Source organism: Scomber japonicus, chromosome 11, assembly GCF_027409825.1.
Source record: "Scomber japonicus isolate fScoJap1 chromosome 11, fScoJap1.pri, whole genome shotgun sequence".
NCBI lineage: Eukaryota > Metazoa > Chordata > Actinopteri > Scombriformes > Scombridae > Scomber > Scomber japonicus.
This window is the reverse complement of record NC_070588.1, coordinates 17,023,556-17,043,844: the sequence shown is the minus strand read 5'-3', so window position 1 is coordinate 17,043,844 and position 20,289 is coordinate 17,023,556. Positions and strand designations below refer to the sequence as shown.

General features: G+C 38.7%; 1 protein-coding gene across 1 annotated transcript; it reads left to right on the top strand.

Moving 5' to 3' along the window:
• Positions 1 to 14,876: 14,876 nt before the first annotated feature.
• tbr1b (T-box brain transcription factor 1b) lies at positions 14,877 to 18,677 on the top strand. The gene is made up of 6 exons (XM_053329249.1): positions 14,877 to 15,568; positions 15,845 to 15,999; positions 16,204 to 16,325; positions 16,530 to 16,688; positions 17,077 to 17,138; positions 17,837 to 18,677. The coding sequence occupies exons 1-6, from the start codon at positions 14,877 to 14,879 to the stop codon at positions 18,675 to 18,677; spliced, it is 2,031 nt and encodes a 676-aa protein (XP_053185224.1).
• Positions 18,678 to 20,289: the final 1,612 nt, after the last annotated feature.

Sequence of the window (20,289 nt, the reverse complement as noted above, 5' to 3'; positions counted from 1 at the left end):
CATTTTTATCATTTGAATCGTTTTCAGCGTGCAAATATAACATATGTTGTGTAAGTGTAAGTTTCTTTAATATGTTTATACATTTTATTTTAAAACACAATCTGCATTAATAATTTCCTGCATCATCATAATTTTAAATAGAAAATCGCAATAATGCAATTCTTGCTAGTGAAATAGACACCTTTTGCCTTTTTTCTTTAGGTTGGCGTCAGGATTTTATAGCTCACATAACACCTGCATATGTTGTGTATTATAAATGCTAAAAATATTCATCAAATCACTCAAATGTTTTCTAGATTGCTGGACATGTTGATTAGCAGTATTTTCACATGAATTCCCAGCGCTCTTCCAGGTCGTATGCATGCACCAGGATAATTTGAAACAGCTGTGCGTCATCCTTAACGCAGAACTGGAAAGATGTACAACTTTTAAATCAGTTAAAAAGTTAGTTTGCCATATGTTCATTGAAATTGGCTTTCGCAGATAGAAATATAACATTAGGCACTAATAACAATTTTCAATTAGATGCCCAATTACCCTGCTACTACTAATGGTTTTACGTTTTGACATAGTTATTCTTATGCATTTACCTAGTTTAATGGATGAATAACATGATATGGCGTAATGCTTTACAACGTGATAACATAAGACATTCTACATGTGCAGATTTCATTATTAATATACATGTACATGTAAATAATTGTGGATTCTTTTAAACAGCAGCACCAGCTTTTGACTTCGGCAATATTTATTCACACCTTTGCGAAACAATTGCAGTAACTTTCACTATTCAATCTGACAGCATTTGAGGAAATGGAGACACAGCGCGTGTTCAACACTTTGTTGAACAGAGAGGACCTTGCAGCCCTTCAGCTATGGGCTGGTAACACCAGGTATAGTGTAGATGAGTGTGGTGTGAAGTCTGCAAACAACCTTTTTTTCCTTCTTCACAAGTGTTGGGTATTATAAATCATTTCTAATACTCAAAACTACTCAAATACTGTGTAATAGGCTGATTGATTTGTTATTTCAACCTCAACTGATATTTGGCACTGTGCATTTCGCTGTGTTTCATAAATAGCTCAAATCTCCCCAACTAATGAGTAATTAAGATGGAGAACAGCAGAAGTGTCTCTAAAACACTGCTAAAACACAACTTATTATGTACATGAAGGAAAAGAGTGATCATACTTGGTGTATTTACTAAGGTGAATAATACGTATTGATCAAATATGATGTGCCAAGTGTGAGATGTTTATTTTAGAGTGACATAAACCACATCATTTTACATTTCACATCTCGACACGGACACTGAGGGGAGAATTTATTCACATTTTTCTGGCAAATACATATCCCTAATGATCCTCTCTGGTTAATCTGTGAAGAGTTGAACATTGTGCAGCCTGCATGCTTTTCTCTCTGGGATCATGAACAGCTGCTTGCTCATAATTATGTTGTCATTCATTGTTATTTGGAAGAGGAAACTTGTACTGACAGCTAGGATTTTTTTGTGTGTATTTTTGTACACTGCACTGTATCTTTACTTGCTTATGTGTATACATGAATTTGAGCTGTTTTAGAAAAGTCCATGTTAGCTTTAAGACATGGTTATTGGCATTGTCTGGTCTGATGTGCCATCCTTATCCTTGGGACATTTATGATTACAGGCAGCAGATTTGAAAGAGATTTAAGATATATATATATAAATATATATATATATATATATAAAAATGAAAGAGGACAAAAAGGGAGGAAGATATGGATTGACACGGAGAAGTAGCAGGCTGATTACAAGGTGTCAAAATTGCCAGGAGCAAGAAGGTGAAAGCAATCAGGGGTGAGAAGAGTGCAGCATTCGTGAGGGGCAACTAATTATCCATCTCATTTGTGGAGAGAAGCATTTGAGGCAGCTCTAGCCCACTGAATGGTGACAGATTGGTGCGGAGGAGAGGGGAGGTGTTAGAACAATGGAGCCCAGCTCACCATCATTACTGCATGCTAATCAGCAGTGCTTGTGCACCACCAGTCGGTGCTGCAGATAGTTCGGGGAGACAGGGAAGTCACCGGCTTCAGGGGACCACAGTCATTTCCAAGTAGAAAGGAGAGGGAGGAAACTGACACACAGTATATATGGGTTGGCACTCTCCCATTGCTTATTTGAACTTGTAGGTTATCCTATGTAAAGGCCGATATCTGTGTTATTATCGTGTTAATGCAACATGAGCTGAATGTATCAGTGTTTTTAAGTGGATGGAGTGGAATAATTGGTTACCATATGTAAAGCAAGATATATTGTTCATGTCATTAAAAGTTTAAATAATCAATGGCAATCAGTAAAATTGGTTTTGAGATTTTAGACAGTGACAGTATAATTCAAATGCCCCCCATGTACCCGCATTTCCATGACATGTGAAAAACACCTTCTGTTTATAAATGCAAATTGACCTAAAATTAAATAACAGTAAAATATGAATACAAGTAAATAATGAGCAAATAGGAAAAAGCAATAGATCAGTAATAAAGGGAACACAAACTGATTATGTAAACATCAGATAGAAAATAACACACCACTTTAAAATCACATTTTTAAGAATGAAAACATATTTTTAGAAGAGATGCTGTAATTGGCATCTGTTTTGAAGTTGTAGGGAGTTCATGTATTGCAAAATTAAAAAAAAAATACAAATAGGATTCAACATTATTATTGAATCAAATTTAATATGTACACACGGAACCGATTTATATGTATGCTACACATACTGTATGGATCAACATTTCTCAGGGGGTCATCGTCTTATATGTCTTAGTTATTTATATCCAGCTGTTTTCAGGGTGAAGTCATATAATGTCTACACACAGGGCCACTACACAACAATAATGTTTAAAGATGAAGAACACAGCTGTGAATGTCTGTTTTGAGCAAAAAACAAAGCCGGAAATAATTTACTTTCTAGCAAGATATAGAAAATGTTCTAGAGACAGAGACATAAAGAGAGATGGGTTATGACTGAAGAGTTAATATTTATTTGAAGAAACACTGTATTCAAACCAATTTACAAAGATTTACATTTTTTTGTGTGTGCAAGGTACAGAAATGAGGAACAGGAATGTAACTTTCGCTAATGGTGACATTGTTATTGGTTTTCTAAGGCATGCTTGTCTTATCTTGCACATTTTTTGGGTGTTACCAGGAAGTAAATTTTTTCTTGCTTTGTAGATTATTTGTGTCTTAAATTCCACCAGATTACCAAACTTCAAAATGCATGACTTGAAAAATAGCTTGTAGTATTGCCCCATACCTCTCCACAGTAATTCTGTTTGCTTTCTTTTTTGGATTGGATTAGATTTACATACTGACTTTAATTAATATCAAGCATTTATGGCATATAATATAATTTTAAACATACAATAACATAAGAAATATCTGAACCCTATTAAACAAACATACCTTTTTCTTAATTAGCCTGTAATTGGGTTGTAATTGCAGTAGCCATGATACACCATTCCACTGAGTCATTAGTTTCAACAATTACTCTTCTAAATATTTAAACAATGTTTATCAGATCGTGCCATTGTCAAAAAAAGATATAACACAAGTGAGAAAAAAAAGAGATTGTTAAAGGGTTTAATCAAATGGAAATAAAACAGAGAGATAGCAAGTGGATTAAGGTCACCTGGCTAGAATGCCCTCTTCACATCAATGTCATTTAGATAATTAACAACTTAGGAGAGAAGCATATTCAACTGTCTGTGCACTGGTCACCGTTGGCATGAGAGACTGCCAACTCTCATGGCGTTGTGAGCTGAGAGTATCACCTCACAGTTGTCTTGCCATGCGTTGGGCTCCTCGTGCTCCCTGTGCAGAAGTGGTGGAGCTGACTTTGTGTTCGATTAAATGTGTTGAAGCTATCGCTGCCTGTGCAAAGTCTCAGAACAGCCCCTCTCCATTGTGTTTCTTTCAGCGCTGGTCTGAGAGCCCTGATTTCTGGAGCAGAGATTTGGCAGTCACAGCAAGTGATGACAGAGGCAGTGGTGATATCGCACCCAGAACCCCAAAGGAGGCTCACATTTCAGGCGCATAAGAGGCTTGTTCAATACACAGAACGCAAAAGCACTGATCAGTGTTTTGATGATGCCATTGTTCTGAAAATCACATTGTTCAGCCACCATGGTGAAGACTACTTTTAAATGTTTACTTGGGGAGGGTTGGCGTGTTGGACATTAATAAACTTCTGAACTTTTTGAAGACATTTGGCTGCCAATTTGAAATAATTGTAAAGACTGAAAGTCTGGCTCTCAAGATGTCACCATCCTGTTATTTTATTGTCGCTGTTAAATCAGTGTAGGTTGTTTTTCTTTTTGACACATGGGGGTGGGTTGGAGCATGGGGATGTTTGCAGAATGGGAACTTGCAATTCAAGGGTTAAGACAGCATGAAAGAATCCATTCTCGGTTTAATGACCTAGCCTTGCTGGGCAAGGACGACAGGGAACATGCTCTTGACTTGTACTGAATTTGCCAATTAACACCTCCAATAACAGGCTGCCTCTGAACATCACCAATGTAGAGAGAGGAGGAGCAACTCTCATGCACTTTGTTTTTCAGCCTCTGATCCTGTAATGATAAGGTCTGTGATATCTTCATACACTGAAAATTATTTTGCCTTATTCGCTGATTGGTAATATTTCTTTCATAGAAGAATTATGTCTGAATAGTTGCACTAGGTTTGAGATAATTCTTCAGTTTACGAGCTATGTGGTCATTAACTATACGACTGGCAATGATGTTGGAAATCTTTTATTTTTCCATGTGCCGCATTAATCCTTATGTACTTGTTGGAAATTCTATTTTTCGCACATACCCATATGGCCATGTGCAGCTTCAATTAGACACACGTATCTAAGATACACTGTGCTTGATTAGCTTTGTCCCCTCTTATTGTTGTACATGAAAATACAAAATAACAGCACTGTGTTCAATACATATATCTGAAGAGATCTGTCCCTTCAAATAAGGTCCCCATGCCAGTCACCCCTCTGGTTTCACACATGCTTATCAGACTCCCAAACAACACCTAGTACAGGTGTGAATATCAAAATCCCCAGTGAAAATCACAGTGGGTACTCTCATGTTGTCCTCAGAGTCCTCTTACATGCAGCAGTGGCTTTGCATTGGGGCCCTGATGCGACTGGCTAACAGCAACTGCAGAAACACCTTGGGTAAGTGCAAGGTGGACATCCTATCACCAAATGTGCTTAATGACTGAAAAATCACCACCCAGATCTAATTGAAAAAGGCGCCTTAGTGTACAGTAGCTGGTTATTGCCCAGTTAAATCACACCATAACACAGTAGTTTCACAATTCATTAGCAGGTGCTTTAACAATATACAATAATTGAAAGATGGCTGCATAATTGATAGTAGTTCACACCAAAAGAAAAGTGCAGCGATCCATCTAATGATAGTAATAAAGTGTAGTGGTTTAGCATAAAGAAGATAACACTTGAGGGTTGAGCAGTGTACAGTTGTGATGACAAAGGCCTTGTCCTAACACTTTGTCAACATAACAGATACAAACACTGCAAAGATGTTAGTCATATTAATGTTAGTGGGGCAGACGAGATCCAATATGCACCTCGTTGGGTTTAGCACATCATAGCTCTCTTATTCTCATGCTGACCACCTTTGTGCCATGTGTAGAAGAATATGAACCTTGTTAGAGGTGCTACATACAATCAATTCATTTATTCAGTGTTAAGAAACCATCTGGCTTGATTAGAGCTGAAAGTCATCCTGGCAGACCAGTTTCCTGACTGACACCTCATAGAATTAGTGGGAGGACGGCTTCATTTACTGTCTTTGCACAGATCAGACTCCGTGGCTCATCACGCTGTACTCTAAAGCTCAAATATCAATTCTTCTGTGAGTCCCGTTTACCTTAAGTCTTTGTCACAGCGTTAGACAGATTCATCATGTCTGGGTTGTTGTTTATTAGTCTTACATAGTGAGATATAACACTTTTTGTGTTCTCTTTGTGGAAGCTGTGAAAATGACACGCCATATGTAATACACTTGCTTGCTGTTGGTCTTGCCAATTCCCCCAAGATCAGGAATTCCTGTGCCAATGCTCACACTCTCTCTTTGTCCTTGTGATTTGATTGAGCTTGTTGGGTTGGATGTGTCTCTTTTTGAAGCTGTGTCTGGTGTTTAGTTGTTGATTTGATGTCACTCGCAGTCCGGTTAAAATAACCATTTGAACCAGAACATACGTGTTCAGATGTGCCTCCAAGCACAGTTGCTATAATCAGTCAATGATAGTCAAAGCAGTAAAGAAAGCTGAAATAATAACAACACTAAATTAGAGTATCATAAGCAGGTAGTGCAAAGCAAATGGGAAACAGAGATGAAGCATGAAAAGCATGTTCCTGAAATGTTTTTTCTCCTCTGCACAAAACAAATTGGCTGCATATTTTGTTCACACCTTGTGTAACCTGGGGATAGCAAGCACAATTCTCCCTCGTCATACCTGTGACAACAACCTGCAAAGTGCTCCCAGTGCCCTAATCTGCAAGGCAGAGACCTGCTGCTGCTTCTGCATGTACATGTTGTTTTCTTCTTCCTTAGCTGCTTGTCCCTGTGGTTTTTACATTTACACACCCACCACAATCACACAAGGTAAAAGAATATGCGAGTATCTCGCAAGCTACCACGCCTCCCCCCCCACCCCCCCAATCAAAAACATGTTAGCTTTCAATAGAAAGCAATAAAGACAAACCGATGGTGTTTGATTTAGAAATGGCAGTCAGACCATGATTTTAGCATCAACAGATGGCCAGTTGATTGGTTTAAATGAGTAACACCACTGCCTGCTTTAGAGTTGGCTCAAGTAGTAGAGTAGTGTACTACTGTCTTATCATATCTCCTTGTGTGAACGATGATGTCACGGTGATAGATGCTATTCAAGTGGGATCAGACCTACTCAGTGATGCCTGTAGAGACCATCTCTGGGAGATCCCTGTCTGGCTGCATTATTCAACAATACTCCTTACCTCTCTCCAGGCAAAAGGGACTGTTGAATATTTGAAAGATAGATTTGATTTTTTATTTAAGTGTATAGATGAAGATGGGAGAGGGAAAAAAATATAGAGATAGTGCCAGTCGGTGCAGACTGGATGGTCACCAAGGCAACTTGCCGAGTTTTTCTAACTGATCTACGGGACTTCTTGGCTGTCGCACTGGGAGGACGTTTTGGAAAAGTGGGCTTCTTCGAGCACCTTTTGACTGCAACTATGAGTTGACAGATCATTGATCATTTTAGTCTGATAATTATGACCACTAATTAGTTTATAATTTTGTAAAACCTTGCATAGAGCTTTTTAGTTACCTGGATATCTTGTTTTTACGGCTGTCCTTACAGATCATTAAGAGCTTGTGCTTCTATTAAAATGTTAATCCACAATTTACTCCTGGGCTGTTTTGTTAAATTGAATGCATCAATATTTCAGTTAGCAACATAAGAAAGGAAATCTGCTCATTGATAACGTACCAGACATTGTGCCAGACAACGATAGCCTATTTCAAAACGGCAGCATAAAAAAAACATGGCTGCAGAACCACTGCTCAGATTCTGACGAGCCAGGCCGAGTATTGATCCATCTGGCTCTGAAGACACTGTCATGTCACCTTTGCATTTAAGTGTTATCTTGTCAGCTTCAAATGATCTAGCTGTCAGATCTGGAAGAAGCCGGCTTGTGTGATGTTGCTTGTTCTCTAATGCCCAGCTGTTACCACAACAGTCTGTACCAGCAGGATATTTAAATACATTGTGTTTTATTGCTTAATCTGCTAATATTTTATGACCTAGATATTGTGTGTCTGTATAATATTAACATGTGATTTTGTATCTGTGGACCTGTGTCAGCACTGTATGTGTAATGCTTTTAACACACTTACACATGACAGCAGATTTCTAAGTAGAAGTCAGTTTTCTTCTCATTTGTTCCTTCCACCATTGTCACCCACTCCCTCAGTTAATTAAAAAGACAACTTACAGTCAATGTTATCAGAAGCTCAGTGGCAGCAAAACCAAGTGCAAACTGGTTTAAAATGAATTCCTTCTTCACAGCTGATGTACATGATAGTTAAAGGGTAGGAATCCAACCTTGTGGTGAAAGGGTACAAACTCTATCCACCAAGGTGTGGAAACAGGATGATAAATTTGAAAGCAAATTCACTCCTTGCTAATGTATCCTACATCACTTCCAATGATAACGCACACACACTGCAGTAATTTTCATGTTTTCACTATGTCGGCTGCAAATGTTTTGAGTCATTCCATGTTTTATCTCCTCCTTTTTCCCCCCTTTTCTCATTCACTAGTCAGTGTACGGTTTCCAATGTCTAATTTAGTCCCAATGTATTACCTAGTTTCCCGCATTTGTAGAGTGGATCAGTTCCTAAAGGCTCTTGGAGATATTTGCAGACCGGAGAGCGTGTTGGGCTGCTATAAAGGCAACAGTAGGACACTAGCCAATAGTTCACACTTGTTGGAGCATACTGGTGAGGCTGTGAAGATGGATTCTTTCTTCATTATACGGTAGTGTCTGTTATTTCTCATCTTTCAAGTCAGTATGAAATAATGGCGATGTGGAATAAATTCTTTTCTGTCCTGTATAACATTTACAGCAGTATGAATTAAGCATTTATATTGCAAAAATAATAGTAAGAATAATGATAAAAAATGGGAGGGTCATCCTAAGACTCTGGCAAAGTTTGTCAAGAGATAAACTGGTTACCACATGTTTGTTTGTGACAGCGCAGATGTGAGTGGTGAAGACGTAAATCATGTCACATTTATTTTTCCTCTCAACTTGGAACATGGTTCTCTTCCCTGTAGAATTCAGAACTGATCATTAACCTTTCCTTTAGTTTCTTCCCTTGCCTGGTCACATTTCCTCTCTATTTGGTTCCTGGCCCCATATGCCACTTTCCTATTTCCTGCCTGCAGACAGCAGGGAGTAGCTCTATTATCACCTTCCTAGAGCTGTCTTTGAATGTGAGAGGCAATTCCATTTCACTCAGCCATGGGGAGGAGGAGGAGGAGGAGGAGGAGGAGGAGGAGGAGGAAGGGAAAAAGCACACTATATAGCACACAAAAATTGGTTTAGGGTTACTTCTTATATTTGAAATGTAAGACTCTTTTACTTTTCTACTCATTTTCCTTCGTTTTGAAGAATATACAATGTCTGTTGTGAAGGTTTCTGTAGAATTCTTCCAAATCAGAGAAAAGGTTAAGTGCTGTGTATCATGCCTGGTTGTTGTGTGAACACTTTATCGTCAACCTCCATTTAGGAGTCATCTTTTGAAATATTAACAATCCTAAAGCAGTTATATTACAGTGCTGTGAAGCTGTGCAAAACATATCGAGGATGCTTTCACTCTCAAGTGTGTTCCCTCCATTTTGCGACATTTTACTCGAAGCCTGTGTTATTTTTGGGTATCCCTAAGTCTTATTCCAGCTTTTATCAGTGTCTAGTTCTTTGGAATGGTAGGGCTCTTGACAATATTGCTCCTGGATAAATTAAACATGAGTTACGTAGAGTGATAATCTGTGGGCCTCTCTTTTCACACTGCATTCCCAATGAGCTGTGTGTTGGCCTGGTGTTGTTGCCTGTGATTTTAATGAAGATTATTCTTGTAACACGACAGTCGCCTGTTTGCTCCTATTCTCCCCAAAATATTTTCTCATTGAAGTGAGAATTTTATGTTCTTTCAAGGGATCTGCACAGGATTTGTCTTTTATTTCAGAAGTATTTCTGTTGCAGGTCAATCACAGGTTTATGTAATTAAAACATTTTAGTTAGCAAAATATTAATGTTGATTAATCAGATAACAGATTTTTGAGTTGGTGTTTTTAGATTTAACATTCATCATTGTGTCAACCTAGTTATCGATTAAACAATGCACTGGCAGACACAGCTGTGACTTGGTAATTAGTACTTATTTTCATCCTGTCTAAGCAATGTAGGCTTGCATCAAAAAAAAGCTTAAGTTCCTGGAATGGAGCCTTCTGTTTTCTATTGTTCAGGTTTAGGCTGATAGTGCATGAGAAACCTCAGAGGACCTTCACAGGAGTAAGTGCACACTTCATGGCATGGCCACTCTTAAAATGGAACTGGTGTTTTATAAATAATTTCAAAGTTACAAACATCAGCCTCACAATCACAGCAATTCAGTGATATTCATTTGGCATAAGTCAGTTTCATTTCAGCGTGCTTTTCATCAGAAATGGCTTAAAAAGTAGAGTTAGACTGAATTTTTTATGGCATGGGCTTACTGGGAACAGTGGCCATGTTCTTCACTCACAGACGTCTGACAGTGCATGGCAGCAGAAATAACAAAATGGTCACAAACCCCAACTGCACTCCCCGGGTCACACAGGCTCTTTAAATTTTAAAGAGACTAGCAACAAAACCAAACAGTTGATAACAGGTCAGTAGCAGGTGATAAAAGAAGTTTTCATAGGGACATTAGCCCCACCACTAACTTTGTGATTCCTGACATTATATCCTCACCATTTGTTAAACCGAATCATACACATCAGAGATAGCAAAGTCGTTCCTAAAGCATTGCTCTCAAGGATTGTCGTACCCACAGGATTACATGTTCAGAACAGGTATGAGACAAAATTCACGCTGTTATAATTATGCATGAATTAACATACCATCTTTGCTCTACTTAACAGTGTGAATAGCTCATGGTTCATTACCATATAGATACTATACTTTATATCCATAAGAGTGTGTTACTGTAATTACCACACCATCATTGTCCTGTGATGTAGAAGCAAGAGACAGAAAGCGATAAATTAAATTACAATAATATGTGCTTTACCCTCTGCCTAATTCAAGAGATAAATAAATATGGTACAGAACTGCAATGAATGTCATTGTTTGGTATCTTTCACACAATATTGACAGGTTGATTAATTAAAAAGAAAACAAAACCCCACAGTAATAACTGCTGAAATGTCAATAAATGCACAATAAAACTGATTCCAATAAAGTTAAAAAACCCTGCAACAAATCAATTTAATACAGGTAAGTCAATTATTCCTGCACCACTGATCATCTTTATGTATCTGTTATTATATCATTTATATTTCTGCAAACTGTCATGACACCTAAATTACATGGGGACAATTGTGTAAATTGTCCCTATAATAAGAGAGTAATTGGAGAATGTATTTATATGAGTAAACAAGAAAAGTCAGATGAAGTGAAGCAGTGTGAAAAGTGTCTTGAATTGAAGGCTTTTAATAACGTACAATCACAGCTGCTTCAGATAAAGAAGAAAAAGAATGTGTGAATATTTCCTCCAGTGTAGGTTAAGGTATGGCATTAGCATATGGAGCCATGATGTCCGTCCGCTGTATTTCCACTAAACATCCTGATCACCTGTCCCGAGGTTAATTTGCTGTGAGCTTTGTGGTAAAGAATCATGACCATGGGTCTAGTGTAGCTGGGCGAGCCCTTAAAGGACATCAGTAATGAGCAGGTGTAGGAGTGCACTTCTGCCTAGACGCGTGTCTTGGTGTGTCCAGGGAGGACGGCTAATAAGGGTTTAAAAGCCACAACTGTCCACTCCCGCCCCTTAGCAGGCCTCCAGCTGTCTTTTCTGTCAGAGAGCACCCTGATTCCCTCTGACAGAGCAGATCACTGGTGGCAGATATCCACAGGGGGCAATAGTTATCTTAGCGTTGCGCAAAGCACTTGATCAGATTAGTCATACTCGTTCATTAGAGACTTAAGGTAAATACAGGTTTTGCCTTTTTTTTCAAATTGAAATCAAAGAGCCAGGTTTTTTTAAAGAAAAGGAAATACTTCACTTTGATTTATTGATGGAAATTGCAATGTGACTTCTGGCAAACAACATATAAATAACTTAAGGGCCATCTTAAATGCATTCCCATGAAATTTTTAGTGCCGCTGTAATATAAGCCACTACCTGTCATGAATCCCAAATAACCTTGGCTCTATCCTCTTAGTTCAGCCCAGTGTGCCTCATTCCTTATTACTGGGCTGACAAGGAAATGTTTACCCATCCGACAAGAGACAAGCCATTTCATAGTCGGAAAAAAGCAATTTCACCTGACTAGAGTAGCACACTATGTCCCCATATCCTTGCTGGCTATAATTTTGTTGTCATTTTGTGTGCTGTGATCATATCATTGAAGTGACAGTGCTGGGCATTAGGTAAAGTCCCTAAGCTGGTGCTCACTTTCAGGCTTTTTCTCTCCTTGTCATTCACATTGATTAGATTAGACCCAGGTGGCAAGCAGATTCCTTTGGCACAACAATAAAAAAAAAAAGGTGATACAGCTTCTGGAAAAAAAGCACGTTGTGTTACGCTCAACTGAACATCCTGAACTGCTTTTATTATTATACTATTATTATCATTATTTATAGCATTTTAATTGTGATCTATTTCTGTGTTTTGTTAATTGTTCACGTGTTTATAATGGAGCTGTTTCAAATGTGTAATTCAGGCTCAGATCTATTTTTACACTTTACTCACAATGATTGGGAACGACCTATTTGACAAATATGTTATAATAAAATATATTTATTTTAAAATAATAAAAAACAGCCATAAACACTGTTCACATGGAGTCATTAAGCTCAGCTGGTCAATGGAGGGTTTGTGCAAAGCAGGAGGCAGAGTTCCTAACCTGCAGTATACTGTCTCCCCTGGGGACAAAGGCTGGCCACCGGCATAACAAACCAGCCCCCCTTCTCTTCTTGGTTATGTCCACTAGCGATAACTGAGCCAATAGGAAGACAGGACGGGCAGCGGAGCACCTGGGGAAACAAACTGAGTTGCTGCACGGGTGATTCAACAATTGGTTTGTTCGGGGGGGTGGGGTGGGGGGGGACAAGCCCATTTTGCTTATTAAAGATCAGCGATGGAAGTGAACCATAATCCTGTAATGAGGAGAGCGGAGAGTGGCCTCTTCTGCTTGGGCACAGACAAGCCTGTGCTTGCTTGTTTCACAGGAATAGATTGCTGGACCCTGCAGCCCTACTGTAATGACCCCTGTTGTTAGCTTCAGAGATTCATGGCTGTTCATTAGAGACACACACTCGTGGATGATACTCAACAATAAAATTAGCCTAGATCGGTCTCTCTTAATCCTATCTGACTCACATAACGCAGACACATTTGCTGGTTTATGAAATTGCGGTTTATCTGAACCAAACGTGATGTCAGTGAATTTGAAATTATTGTAGATGTAGAGATGCTGAACTGGACTTGTTTTAATATATTGAAAGATGTTTTATATATATATATATATTTTTTTTATTTATGAGGGAAACACCTTTTAATATACTTCAATGTAATACTTCTCCATACAGTTAAAATACCATATTGTTGAATCACTATACCTTTCTTATTGCGTAAAAGTATATTATTGCTCATTTTTACCTAATGAGTTGTTAACTTTTACATCCTGTGCAATTTTAAAAAGCCTTACAGTCACACCAATCCCATTTAAACATCAGGGCGTGTTAGCTTGGTAATAATCTTGATAGAAAGTTGAGCAAGAAGGTTTTAAGATGCGCGCCACAGCTGCAGCCGCTCTCAGCACAGGGGACTGAGCCACTGCAATTTATAGCCATCGTTATACTTCATTTCACCTTCTGAATCAATATAATCCCAATCAGTTTTATTATACTACAAAGAGGATTGCAGGTGTAATATTAAAGATCTAATTCAATGATGTAATATTTCCACCCATGCAATTTTCATTCCCTTTTTTTTAAATATACTGAACTGTGAGCTACTGTATACTAACAATAAACTCAGTCCTTTGTGACTTATCTTATTGAGATAAATCACAATTATAGAGTGATAAGTGATGTCCAACCTGCTGGTATCAAATTTGATCTTAATTTGTACTTCATTGTTTAGGGAAGTGCATTCCTTTTTCAGATCTGATTATTCATCAGTCAAACCTAAAATGAATTTTAATTGGCTTGTGATGATCATTCCTATAATGAATTCTCCAAGACACAAAACAAATCTAATCAAACCACGTTAAATTAATTTAAAATCAAATATTTGGTGTTTGAAGATTTTTGCCCTTACTTTCTGTGAGGTGCGTTTGGCACAGCAGCAGCCCTGCTATCAGTGCATTGGTTCATAACTTTAAGGCATCAAATATTTACCAGCTCTGGGACTCATAAACACATCTTCAGTGGGACGCCATGATTTCACGCTATATCACAAACATTTTAAGGCATCAGATGCACTGCCTGTCATGGACTGTCATTTTTGGTGTGTTAATAATATATCTTGGTTTCTTCGGTAGACATACTTTGGCACTCAGCACATAAATAGGTAAATAACGCAGATAAATAGGTAAATAACGCAGCTGACGTTCCAGCTGACAGCAGAAATCAATCTTTATAACCACTGTATTTCATTTATTTACTTTTTGTGTGTGTGCTATTACCGTTCATGTAAATCTCAAGAAATAGTCTGAGTCCATATAGGTGTCAATCAAATGTGAGCTTATGTGACACTACAAACAAATCACTTTGCTCACAGCGCTCCTCAGATTGTCCTAATTAAGTGCGGGCTAATTAAATTACAGCCCTGAGTTAACCAATGATAATACTTGTTTCATTAGCAAAGCAGGGAGAGTGATGGAAAGAAAATCCTTCCTGATTGCAGGATGGTGTCAATTGGTTAATTTGCTGCGTTCGGTGCCTCAAGTCATAGCGAGGCGTTTTCGTGGTGTTAGATTAGGGAAAGACGTGTGCAAAGGCTTGTGATAGCTATAGGTTGAGCTAACAAGGGCTTCCTATTGAGAAATGCAAGTCGAGAATTGCATCTCGCCTGCGAGTAATCTCTCCAAGAAATTTATGAATGTGGGCAGTGGCTTTTCGAGCTCCGATGGATCAGAGCTTTCGTTGCAGGACCATCCTAGTATATCTGCAAGTGACAACCTGGAGAGAAGTTCACCTCTGAAAAAAAACTCCAGGGAGATGACGAATCAGTCAGAGGCAGACAATTTTCCCGACTCCAAGGACGCATCAGGGGACGTACAGAGGGGCAAACTCTCTCCTGATCTTCACGGAGTCTCTGACATCCGTCATAATTTCGATGGATCTGCAGGAGAAAGGTGCATCTTTTCTCCATCTACCCAGCCACAGTCTGTCTCAGCAGCTCCCAGTGCCATGTTTCCTTATCCGAGCCAGCATGGACCAGCGCACCCGGCTTTTTCTATTGGAAGTCCCAGCCGCTACATGGCCCATCACCCGGTCATAACTAATGGAGCTTACAACAGCCTTCTGACCAACACTTCTCCTCAAGGCTACCCAGCGGCTGGCTACCCGTACGCTCAACAGTATGGACACACTTACCAAGGAGGGGCTTTTTACCAGTTCTCCTCGGCACAGGCTGGACTGGTTCCGGGAAAAGCGCAGGTGTATCTGTGCAACAGGGCCCTGTGGCTGAAGTTTCACAGACACCAAACAGAGATGATCATCACAAAGCAAGGGCGGTAAGTATTGCGCAAACAGACTTACCTGTCAAACGCCTGTAAAATTAATATATGCACGGCCACATCACTGTGAAGCTTTTGAATCCAAAGTTCGTGTATTAACATCAAATTATTCCCACATAGAAAAGGATAACGGACACAGCATCATTCTCAGTAAATTTCCCAGAAGAGCCAGACGGGAATTTAAACTGAATTTAACGCGTCTTGTTCTTATAGGAGACGCTGCCACTTCATAATATGACGTTCTCTAAATGTGCCTTTCTTTATTTTCAACAGACGAATGTTCCCATTTTTAAGCTTCAACATTTCTGGCCTTGACCCAACTGCTCACTACAATATATTTGTGGATGTTATACTTGCTGATCCAAATCACTGGCGATTTCAAGGAGGCAAGTGGGTGCCATGTGGAAAAGCTGACACAAATGTAATAGGTATTCTAATTTATTGATACATATATATATTGCACAATTTCATATTTTGAATAAAAGTCTTTTTTTTTTCTTCTTTTTTTTTTAACACCAGAGTATATGGTTAAAATTCTGATTTTAAAAATCTATCTAAAAGACTATTTTTTTTTCTTTTTAAAAAAGCATTATCATTTGTTTAATATTTCTGTTTTTTGCACATGTTTGTAGGAAATAGGGTTTACATGCACCCGGACTCACCAAATACCGGTGCGCACTGGATGCGTCAAGAAATATCATTTGGAAAGCTAAAGCTTACAAACAATAAAGGTGCCTCCAACAACACCGGACAGGTAACATCATATTCAATGTTTAAGTGACAGATATTTTTTGATAATTTGTGAAACACCTGATATAATAACAATAAAAAAAATACAATAATGTTTTCAGTTTTATTATAACAATTAATACATGGAGCTGGAACAGTTTTATATCCTGTTTTAATCGTCAAGTTTGAAAGTGAATTTCTGACGTTGGGTCTTTAATTGAATCTCCAGATGGTGGTTCTACAGTCTCTCCACAAGTACCAACCAAGGCTCCATGTGGTGGAAGTAAACGAGGATGGGACAGAGGACACCAGCCAACCAGGGAGAGTCCAGACTTTCACCTTCACAGAAACGCAATTCATCGCAGTCACAGCTTATCAGAATACCGATGTACGAACGCTCAACATTCACCAATACACTGCGCATTTCCACCCACACGAGTCCATCTCTCATCCGTTTCAATAATTCCAGGGGACATCATTTTATTCATTTTAAAAAGGAAATTATTTTACTTTTTAAAAAAAAAAATCTGGAAACACAGCAGAACAGTGCTGAATTTAATAAAGAAGATTCAAATTCTTGAGAGAGGATGATAGGGAATTATTTTACCATTGGCAGAATTCCTCTCTCTGTCTCTGTCTCTGTCTCTGTCTCTCACTCTCTCTCTTTTTTTAAAGAAAAAATGGACTCAATACAAAATGTATATTTATAACTGATAATGCTGGATGATCCTGTGCACACGCCTTTGTCAGCTAATCAATGTGTTATTTCCCCACAGATTACGCAACTGAAAATCGACCACAATCCGTTTGCTAAAGGATTTCGGGACAACTATGACACGTAAGACTATTTGTTTTCCTTTTTTTAAGGATAAAAAAACAACTTTAATTCCATTGTATTCATGTTCATTGTCACCTATGCATTTTATTACATGTTGCTGTCATTTACAGAAATGAAAGGTCTGATCGAAACTTGCCACCTGTTAAAAATAATAGCATCCACTTTTATAATTCTGCTGAATGTTTATTATATTTGAATCCAAATTGGAAGCAATGTTTTTTTTTAAATGAACCAAACATGGGCCTGTTAAAAATGAGCGTTTTCTACTTTTGAATTGTCTGCTATAGAATATCTATCATACAATATTTCTGTCAAAATATTCATGCCGGTTTAGTCAATAGATGACCATGTTTATCTTTCGTTTGAGTTGGGTTTGTCTTGGACTGCAAACATGCTTATTGATGAGTGATTTTAATACTGAACCATAAAATCCAGACATGAAGACTGAACTAACAGAGTAGATAACTTTGGCAACGCAGCTTCACATGATTGAATGTCTTTCTTTGTAAGGCAGTTGCACTATTTCCAAATAACATACTACACTTGAAACCATGCAGTTATCTCCTTTCTAGACAGGCACATTTTATCTTTTAAGAGGTGTGATATATACAGCCTACTAAATAATGCATTTGGTGAAAAGGATTCTGGCCGACATTAGTCTCTGAATTGTCTCTGTGTTTGTCTCTCCATCTTTTCAGTGTCTACACAGGCTGCGACATCGACCGCCTAACTCCATCACCGGGTGACTCTCCGCGTTCACAGATCGTGCCGGGTGCGAGATATGCCATGCATAGCTCTTTCCTGCAGGACCAATTTGTCAGCACTTATGCCAAATCTCGCTTTCACCCTGGCGTGGGGACTGGTCCTGGCACGGAGCGCAGCGTCCCACTCGGCAACAGCTTGCTATCCCCGCAGCAAACCGAGGAGCCCAGTGTTGCCACCCCCCCGCAGCGATGGTTTGTCACCCCTGCCAACAACCGACTGGACTTTGCTGCCTCGGCATACGACGCCGCTGATTTCGCCGGTAACGCGGCCACCTTGCTGTCCTACGCAGCGGCCGGAGTGAAAGCTCTTCCCCTGCCGACTGCAGGCTGCTCCAACCGGCCTCTTGGCTATTACGCAGACCCGTCAGGCTGGGGAGGACGCACGCCGCCGCAGTACTGTGGCGTAAATAGCAAATCCAGCTCGGTGTTTTCCTGTTGGCCCGCTAACTCTATCGGTGGCAGAGCAGGCACCAACTACCTGGCCGAGGAAGGAGACTCCATCCCGACGGAGAGGTCACCCATCGGCTCTGAGGAGACCAAACCCAAAGACATGACATCAGAGTCGAGCTGGATAGAGACGCCTTCCTCCATTAAGTCCATTGATTCAAGCGATTCTGGTATCTTTGAACAGGCCAAGAGGAGAAGAATTTCACCTTCTGCCACGCCGGTTTCAGAGACAGTGTCCCCGTTAAAATCTGAGCTGCTGCCCCCGAGAGAGTGTGAGAAAAACTGCACAAAGGACATTGGTTATTACAGTTTCTATCCTCACAGTTAAAACAAAAGAAAACTGAATCTATCTATCTATCTATCTATCTATCTATCTATCTATCTATCTATCTATCTATCTATCTATCTATCTATCTATCTATCTATCTATCTATCTATCTCAACAGGTTAATAATAACAAAGGTTAAAAAAAAAAGTTGTGACTCTCACCTCCACAGTTAATGGCCAAAGTGTAAATTCTTCCACTACTGACTGACATCTCAGTTCTTTCATGGGATGGGCGCTTTGCTTCGATAAGTCAGAAACACTGTAATTATGAATATAATGTATATAATATTACACATTTGGTGATAGTGATCGGATGTACACACAATAGATTAAATCCCATTCATAAGTAGTGTTTCTGTTAAGTAGCCTAAACTGTTAGTTAAAAAAAAAACGATATTGAGGATCTGTACATGAAATGTTCTTGTGTAGCATATACTGGCATAATAATCCCTGTCAGTAAAAAAAAAAAACATATATGTATTTTGTACTTTATCAAAACTGTAGGCTACCGAAAATTTATGACGTTACCGATCACTGCTACATTCATGATACATGTAGTTGAAGAAGTTGTAAATGTTGGTAATGTAGACTTAGAGTCTTTTTTTAATTTATTAAATTTGATTTATTTAAGCCGGCTATTTTTTATAGCCTGTATACTATGCTGTTGTGAAAATCTCTGTCTCTGCTGTAATGTGATTTAAACATAATAAATGATGTTATCACCAGGACATGTAAGATTTTTTTTACTTAAAAAAAGCCCGTTTGAATTTCAGTTGTCTTGAAATTGATTTGATTTTTTTTTAATGAACGCATCATGTGGAGCATTTTTTTTAGAGAAACACAGAGCTGTTTTGTCAATAAGAGGGCTCCAAACAAAATTAAACAAATGAAAAATATTTGAAACTCACTGTGATTCATTTGAAATCAAGATTAAGCGTAACGGAGTCCTCTTTGTCGTCTATCCGTACATAGGTCCTATGTGACAGTTTCTTTAAATTGGAGCTGGTCGACGTGTTACTTTTATATCCGTTGTAAAAGGACCTGACATTATATATAATATAATGCCACAGTAAAAACCTAAACAAACAAACAACAACTAAACAAAAATTGGGGTTACTTTACCATTTAGTTTGCCTGTTTAGAAGGGTGAAAACTTTCTTTTGGTTTAGTTAAATGCACTTAAAACTGTGGTAAGGTTTCTAATCTACTTCCAGCGGAACTGACCAAAGTGAAACATTACCCGTGTGAAAATGTGTGAAGGACCAGCACAAACCATAAAGATAAAACCTCACTTTTTTAAAAACAAACCTGTAACTGATTGCAGATTGTTTGGTTGATTGTTTTGCCTTAATCACTTGAGTTAAATTGCATCATTTGAAAAATAAATATTGAACAGGAATATCACATTAATGCTTTAAGAATGTAGGTATGCAATTAAAATGGCTGAATAATAAACTCAATGTGCACTTAATTGGAATGTCAGTGTGAAGGAAATGCTCGCAGCTGTCAATGAGAGGTGTGGCTTTAGCTTGTGTGTGTGTGTGTGTGTGTGAACGCTCCCTCTGACAGTCAGTGATAGGCCTTCCCAGTGATAAACAGCAGATGGCGATAAC

Coding starts and splice junctions, on each gene's coding strand:
- tbr1b (XM_053329249.1), top strand. CDS start 14,877: ATGCAAGTCGAGAATTGCATCTCGCCTGCGAGTAATCTCTCCAAGAAA. Junction 15,569..15,844: donor ATCATCACAAAGCAAGGGCG/GTAAGTATTGCG, acceptor TATTTTCAACAG/ACGAATGTTCCCATTTTTAA. Junction 16,326..16,529: donor CCTCCAACAACACCGGACAG/GTAACATCATAT, acceptor TTGAATCTCCAG/ATGGTGGTTCTACAGTCTCT.